Consider the following 11,369-nt stretch of genomic DNA (forward strand, 5'->3'; position numbering starts at 1 on the left):
AGCAGTCACAGCTATCCTTTTTAATCTTACTGTGAATGAACATATTCATTATTTTTTAAAATGCAGACAATATGCAAAGAGGTGAAAAATCACACTTGATATTTTGAAGTGTATCTTTCAAGATGTTTTTATATGCATATATAAATACATACTTTCAAAAATGGGATTGTACCATATATACTGTTTTAATTCTTGTTTTCCATGTCATTAAATACATAGTAATTTAAATTTAAAAAATTTTAATTTGTATTATATAGATATAGAGTAGTATTTTAACCTCTAGTAGTGTTTCAATAGTAACATATTTTAAAAAATTAATTTAAACTTTAATATTTAATAGAGTAGTGTTTTTAAGTATGGCTGTATCACAATTTATTTACCCTTTCCTATGGATGACAGGATTAGAATCCTGAACACAGTTTTCCAGGACTATCACATAGAGATAAAGAGAACTATTGTAATAGTCAATGTAAGGAGATGGAAGAGAACAACAAAAAAGGAAAAACAAGAGATCTCTATCAGAAGGTTTAAGAAATAAAAGAGAAATTCAAACCTAGACCAGGAATGCCAAATGACCAACAAGAAAGCACATTATCTGATCAGGAGAACATGAAGGGAAGGCCGAAACAGTACACTGATAATCTACACAGAAGAGAAAAAAGAGTGACAGATATCTTTGAAGATTCCTATGAGGAAGAACCTGTAATTCTAGAAAGCTGCCCTGAAAGTACTGGGAAGAAATAAATCACCAAGGGATTGGGATTAATAATTGGGATACCAATCGAATTATTTTAAGCCACAGAGACTGAATCTGTCAAAATCCTGACAAGAATATGTCAACAAATATGGAAAAAACCAAAGACTGGAAATGTTCAACATACAGTCCAATCTTCAAGAAAGAAGATGTCAAGGAGTGCAGTAACTATAAGACCATTGCTCTAATTTCCCATGCAAATAAAGTGATGCTCAAAGTGATGCAACGAAGGCTTCTACCTCATATGGAGCAAGAAATGCCAGATGTTCAAGCTGGATTCACGAAAGGCAGAGGCACTTGAGATCAAATTGCAAACATTCATTGGGAGTGCCCCAAGGAATTTCAAGAAGATGTTTAGACTAGGTTTTAGTGACTACAGTAAAACTTTTAATTGCATGGATCATGAAAAGTTATGGGTTTCTCTGAAAGAAATGGGTGTGCCTCAGCACTGATTGTCCTGATGTGTAACCTGTATTGTGGACAGGAAACCACTGTCAGGACAGAATATGGAGGGACATAATGGTTTCCTACAGGCAAAGGTGTCAGACAAGAGTGTATTAACATAGCATATGAAAAGCTGGGCTAGACTCAGATGAAGGAGAGTAAATTGGGGGAAGAAATATCAATAATGTAGGATATGCTGATGACACCATCTTACTGACAGAAAGTAGCCGTGACTTGAAAAGACCTCATGAAAGTGAAAGAAGAACGTGCCCACGCAGGACTGCATCGGAACATCAATGAGTCAAAAACCATGACTACAGAAGAAATACACGACTTTAACATAGACAATGGAGACACTGAAATTGTTAAAGATTTTGTTTACCTGGGTTCAGTCATCAATTCAAATGGAGACTGCGGCCAAGAAATCAAGAGAAGGCTGAGACTTGGAAGGAGAGCAAGGGAAGAATTAGAAAAAAATCATCAGAGCACAGATGTGTCATTAGAAACCAAAGTTAAGATCATTCACACCCTCGTATTCCCAATTACTATGGACGTGAAAGTTGGACAGTGAAGAAGGCTGATAGGAAAAACATAGATTTATTTGAAATCTGGTGTGGGAGGAGAGCTCTACAGATACCCCAGATCGCCAGAAAGATGAACAAGTGGGTCCTAGAGCAAATGAAGCCTGAAACATCACGAAGTCAAAAATGACAAAACTGAAGCTGTCTTACTTCAGGCACATCATGAGAAGGCAGGGTTCTTTGGAAAAAACAGTAACGCTAGCAAGAATAGAAGGCAGCAGAAAAAGAGGAAGACCAAATATGAGACGGATAGACGCCATAAAAGAAGCGGTAGGCATGAGTCTACAGGAACTGAGAAGGGTTTTTAAGGGCAGGACAGTGTAGACATCCCTCATTCATAGGGTCGCCAGGAGTCAGAACCAGCTCAACGGCATGTAACACACGTTGATGACACCTCAGTTGTTTCTAAATTGTCACCATTGTAACAGTCCTCATACATACCTCTTCTCGCCTTAGGACTAATTCATAGAAATAGAATTTGTAGGTCAAAAGAAATTCACATTTAACATTTTGCATTACTACACACATTGTTTACCAATTATCATTCCCAATAAAGTGTATGAGAGCTTCTTCTCTTTCACTCCTGCCAATATAGTTATCCTTCTTAATAGCTGCAAAATAATCCTGACTTAATGCTCAGAGAACAGACATCGGAGGCAGAGCCACATTGTCCCCAAGCGCCACAATGACTCTGTCATGTGTGGGTACCGCCGCCAGATGGCGCTGGGGAGGCCTGGGAAGACCAAGCGGCAGGACCAAAGCCCCGGCTCTGGCTCCATTGGCCATTGGATACCCGCGAAGTCAGACGAGAAAAAAGACCAAACTGGGTGGAGAAAACGGGAACCCTGACCCAGAGGACGCGAAGGCAAGGGCCAGAAGGTGGAGTTCAGCATTCCAGCGAAAAAGATGCGGGTTAAGTGAGTAAACGCAGCCTGCAATAGTCTCAGCACCGCCAGTAACTTGCCGAGTGCGCTGATGAAGAACGCGAGGGGGCGCGGGTGCCGCGTTAGAGGCTTGGACCCGGCGTCTCCCAGCGCCTCTGTGGGCGTCGGTGCCAAGCCCGCCGGGGAAACGCCGGGACCCCGCCGGCTGCGCTTACTCAGATCTCCAGAGGGCGGCGCCCGTGGGGAAAACCAGAGCTGTCGCAATATGACCCAAACCACTGCGCCCCACTTAGTGCGGACCTAAGGCAAGTTACATCCCGGCTCCTCTTCTATGAAATGGGATCATACCCAGGGAAGACTGTTGTGATGGTTACTTGAGATGATATATGATGGCTAGTATTTTTGTACACTCCCCTAAAAACACCATCACCCTCCAACCAACATGCAACACAATTGGCTTATTAATTTCCTGGAGGCTACCAGGGATAGAAGAGAAGAGCCAGCTCAGTAGAGATTTATTGTATTCCATTTTCTCAGGGCAACCTCTAGTCCTTTGTCCCAAATCCGGATAGGAATGTGACAAACTCTGGTTCTCACTCAGGGATGCCACCGTGTAACTCAAGAAGCATGAATAGTACACACACAGGAAAATCACTTCAAAAGCCTTATCAGGGTTCAAAATCAACAGCATCGGACAGTTCTTTTGGGAGGAGGGGTACAAGCTTCTCCTGGCCAGCTGTGGGCTCTGACCAAGTCCTGGGTCTTCCCCACACATCTGCCTCATTTCCCTAGTCCAGTTCCTAGTTGAAGGAGATGGTTGGTGTCGACCTCTAGGAATGAGGGCATGGAAGGGGGGAGGGGGAGCTCTGTGTTGGCAGTTGCCATGGTTTTGCTCTGGATTCTGGAGCCAACCTGCCCACTCTCTGAGACACTCAGGTCACAGAAGCAGTAGTCAGAAGCCTGAGGGGACGTGAGGAGTGCCACTCTGGAGCCCACCGGGGCACCTGTTGAGATGGAGGCCTTAGATGAGCAAGGGGATGAAGTGGACAAGCCACTAGAGAAGGTGAAGACACTGGGGCTGTGAGGGAGGGAGAGCAGGAGCGTCCTTGAGGGGCTGGTTTTAGAAAGCAGAGAATATGAAATTCAAGGAAGAGGAGAAGGAAAATTGGTGAGGTACATGAGTTAGCAAGAGACCAAAAGATTAATTCAAACAGATGTTTATCAAGGACACATATTCCTGGCAAGATGATTGTTGGTTATGAAGACACAAGGGCTCTGGTGTGTGTGTGTACACGTGCATTATGGTCTGTGTATGTGGTTGTGTGTGTGTGTGTGTGTGGTATGTTTATAAAGCTGACCAGCCAGAGTGCCCTCTCTCTGAGACTTGGAGGAGTTTGTGTCCCACACCCTCTCCATCTACCTCCCTCCCTTTCCTTGGTCTCTCCCTTCAGAGTGGTCTGGGTCTCGGTCTTCCTTGTTCCCCCGGAACACAGGCAGAAATTAATGCTCACTTTTCTGAGAGGCTTTTGAAAAGTTGGGTGCAAATCCAGCCATGTCCATCTAATCCTGTGCTCTGACTTCAAATGTTATTTCACAGTCACTTTGTCTTCATTCATTTTCAGCTTCACCCCCTCCCCACTTTTGCTATCAGAAAAGTCTTTCCTATCATTACCATCACCAACACACATTTTTCTGAGTGCCCATTAGCATGGTGTGATGCTAAGGGTTAGGGAAACAAAGAGGTGTGCCTGTGACTTAGGCACTCAATAAGTGTTTGCTGAAGGAATGAGTAAATGAATCCCTGCTGACTCCCCACAAGGAATTACTTACATCCCTTGGTGCCTAGGTGCTCTCATCTCTAAGCAAGGATAATGATATCTAAGCTCACAGAATTTGTGGGAGCATAAAGTGAGTTCATGTTTATCAAGTGCTTTGAAAAGCTAGCTAGAATATTATGCTGTAAGTATTATAAAAGAAATGGGTTGGGCATTCTAGGTTTTCAAAACAGGGATTCTCAGAGATGGGTTTCTTTGCCCAAGGCTCCCTCGCCTCAGTGCTGGGTCAAGGAAGGGGTCGTGGGGAAAACGGAGAAGGGCTTTGGCTGGCATTTGGACCAGTCGTTGTCCAGCACTGAACCTCAGGAGCAGTATCCCAAGTCCCCCAGCTGACCAGTTTCCTCCCAGGTGACAGATGTGCCCTGCTTAGAGAAGAGCTCCAGCACCATCCCTGCGGCAGACTCACTTGTGTGCCATGCCAAGGGCCTGGATCAGGATACCTTCAAAATTGTGAGTAAGGGGCCAGCTCAGGGGTGAGAAATTGGCAGACCTCAGACCCATAGCTCATCGCCCCACCTGTCATACTCTTGGGAAAGAAGTGGGGTAAGAGGTTGACTGGAGCCTCCTCACTTAACATGTGTAATGCTTCCTGGGTCACAAGGGCTGCAGCTGGGCCAATCTGGAGTTGCCCATCTGCCTCTTTTTTTCTCCTATGGACCCTCACTTCACCTGTCGTCTCTTCAGTGTAAAGAATATCTAAGGCCACTGAAGAAGTTCCTGCGAAAGTTGCACCTCCCCAAGGACCTTCCACAGAAGAAGAAGCTGAAGTACATGAAGCAGAGCCTGGTGGTCCTAGGGGACCACATCAACACCTTTCTGCAGCACTGCTGCCGAGCCTGGGAAATCAAGCACTGGAAGAAGTAGGGCAGCTTCCTTGCCCTTCCCAATACATCCACTCCCAGGTCACCCCCTCTAGATTCAAGATCACACCTCACTCAAGATCCCTTAGTTCTTCTTCAGGTGAAAGAGTCAGGATCCTGGAGTGAGCATGGTGACGACGGGGTAGAGAGAACAGGGTTCTCTAGTCATTCAGGGTAGCATTGATTCATGTGGCTGTATACACAGTAGACAAAGAACTCTCCTGACCCTGAGGAGAATGACCTGTGATTGAACAACTGCTGTGTGGTGTGGGGGCTCATCACCAGGAAGGGGTATTCAGGGTCTGGCAAATTTCCACCTCTCCATGTCCCCAACCCAAAACCAAGGAGGTAGCCTGTGGCCCATTTCTCCCTGGGTGGGTCCTGGCCACAAGACAAATCCTGGAAGGAGAGGAGCCATGCTCCACCTCCCTCAGTCTCAGGTGTCTCCCCTGCAGGATGCTCTGGAGGTTTGTCTCCCTCTTCTCAGAACTAGAGGCAAAGCAGCTTCGCAGGCTCTACAAACACACCAAGAACAACCAGAAAGCCAAGTTCCTGGTGAGCTGCTTGGGAGAGCTTCTCCTGGGCCCAGCTGAGGGTGGTTGGTGTGTTCTCAGATTCTGGGGGGAGGCCTGGAACAGAGGGGCCCCCTGATACAACCAGCACCCCTCCAAGTCCTTTCCACAGCTCACTGCCTGAGGAAGATCCCACTGCCCCTATCTTTACTGTTGCAGTGGGCACAGAGTGGGGCTGAAGAAGGCAGAGACTCAGCTGCAAGTTCTTCATATTTATTCATCCTTCATACCCACACCCTGATGTTAGCTGGGACATGCCTGTGGAACCATGGGTGGGGACGGGTGAGGCCAGGCAGAAAGGGACAGCCAACCTGGGAAAGGCTCCCGGGACTATCGACAGAGCCTGGACTGGCTTTGTCCAAAACTAGTGATTCTCAAACATTTGGGTCTCAGGTCACTTCTACCCTCTTAAAAATTCCCCCCAAAAGCATTTATTTATGTAGGTTACAGATTTGCATCAGTGAACTTTTCACACTAGGTTACATGAGAATCCATTGGTTTCTCTCTTACACTTTTGAATGGACCCTACTTTTCAGGGGGTCTGCAGGGTCAAAATACAGAGGGTGCCAAAAAAAGGTATATACATTTTAAGAAAGGAAAAAACTGTTTTAATTGTAATACTCAATATATACCGGCAACGAAGATGAATACAAGTCACATTCGACTTCTGCAGTTACACGAGGTGCTCAAAGTGGTTACCATCAGCGTAATTTTAATAGTTTCTTTCCTTTCTTAAAATATGTATACACACTGTGTGAAGGACATAAATGATAAATGTCTATTACATTGTTTTGTACACCTGAAACTAACCAGAAAAGGTTAAAAAAAATTTAGCATGTTAAAAAAAATGTATATACACTTTTTTTGGCACCCTCTGTATTTCAGGGATCCCCCAGGGGTTCACAGAGCACACAACTTTGAGAAGTACTGGCCCAAAATAATAATCATAAGTAACAGTTTCTATGTGCCAGGCATTTTATGTTCCCTCGTAATCTTCAAAAGTAAATATAAGTGGTAATTAGAATTACTGTCCACAGTGTGTAAACGAAGATGCCGAATTTAGGGAGTAAAGTAAGGTGACCCAGACCACATAGCAAGTGGGAGGGAAGAGCCAGGTTCAAACATAATCTGGCTCAGAGGAAAGAAAGCCTTGCTCTAACCATACGCTGCCCCGCCCCCACACCGCTGTGCAGCTTTCATCAAATCCTCTCCCTTTCTGGGCCTCCGTTTCTTCCTCTGAACATGAATGGATAGATCGTTTCAGTCATTCCTCCTCTGAATGTGAGGCGCTGCCATTTTAGTGATTCCTGGATTTCACCGGCGGGGATCATTTCAAAAGACATTTTCAGGCTCTCAGTTTTAATTTTGCAAAGGACTTTAAAACATCTTCTTACAAACACATAAGATACGATAACTCGGGGCGGCTGGTTGGCTCAGTGGGTTAGAGCGCAGTGCTCATAACACCAAGGTCACTGGTTCTGATTCCCACATGGGCCAGTGAGCTGCGCCCTCCACAACTAGATTGAAGGCAACCACCTGACATGGAGCTGATGGGTCCTGGAAAAACACACTATTCCCCAATATTCCCCAATTGAAAAAAAAAACAAGATACTATAACTCAAAAAAAGAGACGGAGAACATTTCTCAAAGTAAAGAACTACCCAAGAAAAGACCGTTGGCAGCCTGACCTCAATGTCCCCATGGTCCTTGCTCTCCCACATTGTGACTCTTACCCTTCTAGCTAGGCGGGTGTGAGGTGCAGCCAGACTCCAGCACAGCGGTTTCCTAACAAGGGCAGGGCTGGGGCTCTGGGGCATGGACCCCTCTCTTCTCGACACTCTCCTCAACACTGTGGCTCCGAACACTGGCTCCGTTGCAGGTGGCATTCTGTCCCTTGGACACTCCGGAGAGCTCCTTGCTGAAGGACCAGGAGAACAGCCTGCCCAAGCTCTGCAGTGCCTGGGGGCTGCACAGCAACCTCAGCAGCGTGAAGGAGAGGCTGTCCAAGATGCAGGCCCCAGGCTGCGAGGCCTCCCTGCTGGGGGAGCCAAGATCCCGGCTCCTTGACGGGAGAGGTAACGCCCAATAGTAGTTGGGGGTGTGCCTGGGGGCGGGGCTTGCGAGCGGAGCCTGCGTGGTCCAACCTGGAGCAGTCCAACACGTTCCTCTTCCCTCCTTTTCATCTGGCCACCACAATGTCTGGCTCTCTGGACGGAGCCTGTGGGGATAGGGGACAGACACTCTTCAGTGAGAGGGGCCCCATCCAAGGTTGGAACCTATGAAGGCCCCTCCTGTGCACTGAGGTGCAGAGAGATGTTAGAGCCGACTACCCCTCAACATTCTGGAACTGGCCTCTGGGACCACAATGAGCTGTTCTGGCTTAGCTACAGGGGGAGAAAGTGAAGGCAAACAGGGTGGCCTAGGAACTCAGAGCATCGGCCTAGCTTGGATCAGGGTGTTCCTGTGAATGTCGGGCTGGCTGGGGCTAATACGGGCGAGCAGCCCAACGGGCCTTGTTCACCAGTGACAGCTGGACTGAGTGGGAGAGCAGGAGTGAGAACAGGTCAGGTGCAGTGGACATGGGTTAGGCAGCTGCTGAGACTCAGAAACCTGCCTGGGCTCTGTGAGCGCCCCTGGCCCTGGTGCCTACAGTTTAAAACATACAATGGTTGAGAGGACACACTCCATTGTATGTTTTAAACTGTAGGCACCAGGGCCAGGGGCGCTCACAGAGCCCTCCTGGAAGTACACACTGTTCCCCAATAAAGTCCTGTTCCCCTTCTCCAATAAAATCTTAAAAAAACACAAAAAAACATACAATGGGAGGAAGGCCAGTCATCATTAAGATGATCTAAGCCCAGCAGTTCAGGCATCAGATGAGGAAAGTGAGCTCCAGGCTTTTGCACCAGCCCCTCCCTGTTCCAGGTGTTTGTAGCTCATAATTTCACTTAACCCCTAGCATCCCGGTGAATTGGGTATTATTATCCACCTTTTACAAATGAGCAATCTGAGGCCATAGGGCAAACGGCAGGACAGGCTATCTAGAAGAGGTAAGTTTGGGACCGGCTTTAAAGAAAGGCATAAGTGGGGTGAGGGAGTTAAGAAGGTGGGAGAACAGGTGTGTGCAGAGGTGAGGGGCAATGAGCAGACAGCTTGGAGGTGAACGGGAGAACAGGTTGGAGAAGAGCAGGATGGGGGCTGGTAACAGAGAAAAGCTGTGGAGGATGGGTTAAGAAGTTTGGCTTTCATGCAATTCTTAAAATAACTTTTCATTACTATAAACATAGGCATATCATAGAAAATTAGGTAACACGGATAAGCAAAAATACGAAAATATAGATATCACATTGTTATCACCACTGGTAGCACTTTCCAGATGTTTTTTATGCATGTAAATACATGTACTTTAACTGAAGTGAGACCATGCTGTACATACAATTTTGATTTGAACTTGCTTTTCTCAGTTAATTATACCAAACTTTCATGTCAATGTTTTCATTTCATTTCATTTAATTGTTGGATTAAATACTCCATATTTAAATTGTCCCAGTTGTCATAGATATCTTTTGCGCTGGTTTCCCAAATCATGCGTTTCACTTGGTTATGTCTCTTAAATCTCTTTTACCCTAACAAAGTCCCCTTTTTTATACCCTGACCTGCTGAAAAGATCAGGCTATTGTTTAGAAGAATGTTCCACTTTCTACTTTTTTCTTGTTGCTTCCGTTTGGCATATTTTAAGCTTGTTCCTCTATCTATAAACAGGACTTTCGATCAAAAGTCTTGATGAATCCATGTGAAATGTTTTTTGGCCAGAACACACTAGAGATGAGGTCGTGCTCTTCACATTGGGTGTGTAGTGAGAAAACACATGCTGTGCTGTCTGGTGGACTCACCACAAAGAGGCTAAGGTTTATTACTGAGTTCCATCCATGCCATTAAAAGTAACGTGCATGGTGTTTCTTTGGCACTTATGTTCATAAGTCAGTTCTTAAATAAAATGGTGGCAGTGGTGTTTGCAAACAGTACAGCAGCAAAGTACTGGGAACTGACTGGGGCGAGAAACTTGAAAGGAGTGGGAGGTGTCCCGACTGTGCCCCAAAGTTGCCTCAGGCTTTGGGCAGGACATCTCCTTACTTTGTGGCTGGGGGAGAGCCCTCATCCCTAAATTGGGGCAATACTGTCTCGCTTCCCCATGGGGTTTCTGTGAGAAAAGAGGAAGGGGCAGGTTGGAAGTAAGATAAGGTTTTGTTGTTCTTCCTTTCGGTCCCTACCATCCCCCCCCCCCGCCCCCCGCAAATGTTACAGACTGAGATTCCCCTACTAGTCCTGATGTCATCAGAACCGCCTCTGACCTTCGCTTTTTCAGGTTCTTTAAAGGAACTTCCTCAAAAAATGAAACTCCAGAGCAAGAGGATTAAGGAAGCTCCAGAAACCCCAGAGATCTGTCCATAAGAAGACCTGGCTGGAACAAGGGCCAGCTAGCTCTGGGATCCAGAACGCTTGTCAGTTTGCAACACCTCTGAAGCTGGGGGCATGGGGACCCATGAGGGGAATGGAGAAAAAGTGTCTTTATCAAAAGGACACTCCAGTCTTAATTATGTATAAATGACTCAGGAAATAAACATCCTAAGACAGCTCTACTTGACTTTGCTAGCAATCGTTATTTGTTTGTTTGTTTGTTTGTTTGTTTATTTAAGCAATATTTGCCAGCCACCTTCTGAGTGTCAGGGCTCCACATATACACAGATTAAGAGGTGGTCACTTGTGTCAAGGACCATCACAATGTAGTGGGGGAGACACGTGAATAGACCTTACAATGGGGTGAATACAGGTGCCTGGGAAAGCCTAGTGGGGGGTGAATGACAAAGGAGCTGATGTGTATTTGCCGGTGGAGAGGGCCTGGGGTCAGAGGGTAAATCTGGCAGCCTGTCTAGAGCATCTGGACTTGCTCTTGTGGGAAACTTGGAGGGGAGGGCATTGGCAAAGGAGATGTCCATGGAAAGGGCTGCCATTACTTGGCTATTGGGGAGATGCTCTGGAAACTGTGAGCCAAGTGCATGGAAATGAGAGGGCAGAGGCCGACCGAAGAAGAAACAACATCTTACTAGGATAGTGGGTCAAACCAGCAGGCAAAAATTGGCAGCCTGCAGGCTGAATTCAGACCACGGATGCATTTTATTTGCCACGTATGGTGTTCTACCTGTTATTTAAAACATTTTTAGAAGAATTGTCAATACTTACTCAGTACATTTCACGTTAACAACAACAACAACAATGTTTCTGGCTTTTAAAAACTGGCCACCCTTGACCTTCCCACATGACAACACCTGACTGGGACTGAGAAGTAGCTGCTTCAGTTTCACTGATATTCTTTCCAGTTCACCAGTCCCCACCCCGCCCTGGTGCCTTACACACAAGGCTTCTTCACTCAGTTGTCAC

The 11,369-nt window shown here is 46.2% G+C and overlaps 1 protein-coding gene across 1 annotated transcript; it reads left to right on the top strand.

Annotated features, from left to right (window-relative positions):
• Positions 1 to 3,675: 3,675 nt before the first annotated feature.
• On the top strand, positions 3,676 to 10,547 carry CHCT1 (CHD1 helical C-terminal domain containing 1). The gene is made up of 6 exons (XM_019732471.3): positions 3,676 to 3,726; positions 4,847 to 4,948; positions 5,183 to 5,358; positions 5,814 to 5,913; positions 7,810 to 8,005; positions 10,297 to 10,547. Exons 1-6 carry the CDS (start codon positions 3,676 to 3,678, stop codon positions 10,380 to 10,382), a joined length of 711 nt encoding a protein of 236 aa, XP_019588030.3. The 3' UTR covers positions 10,383 to 10,547.
• The last annotated feature ends 822 nt before the right edge of the window (positions 10,548 to 11,369 follow it).

This window comes from Rhinolophus sinicus, chromosome 12, assembly GCF_057876585.1.
Source record: "Rhinolophus sinicus isolate RSI-liver-muscle chromosome 12, RSI-T2T, whole genome shotgun sequence".
NCBI classification, from domain to species: Eukaryota; Metazoa; Chordata; class Mammalia; order Chiroptera; family Rhinolophidae; genus Rhinolophus; species Rhinolophus sinicus.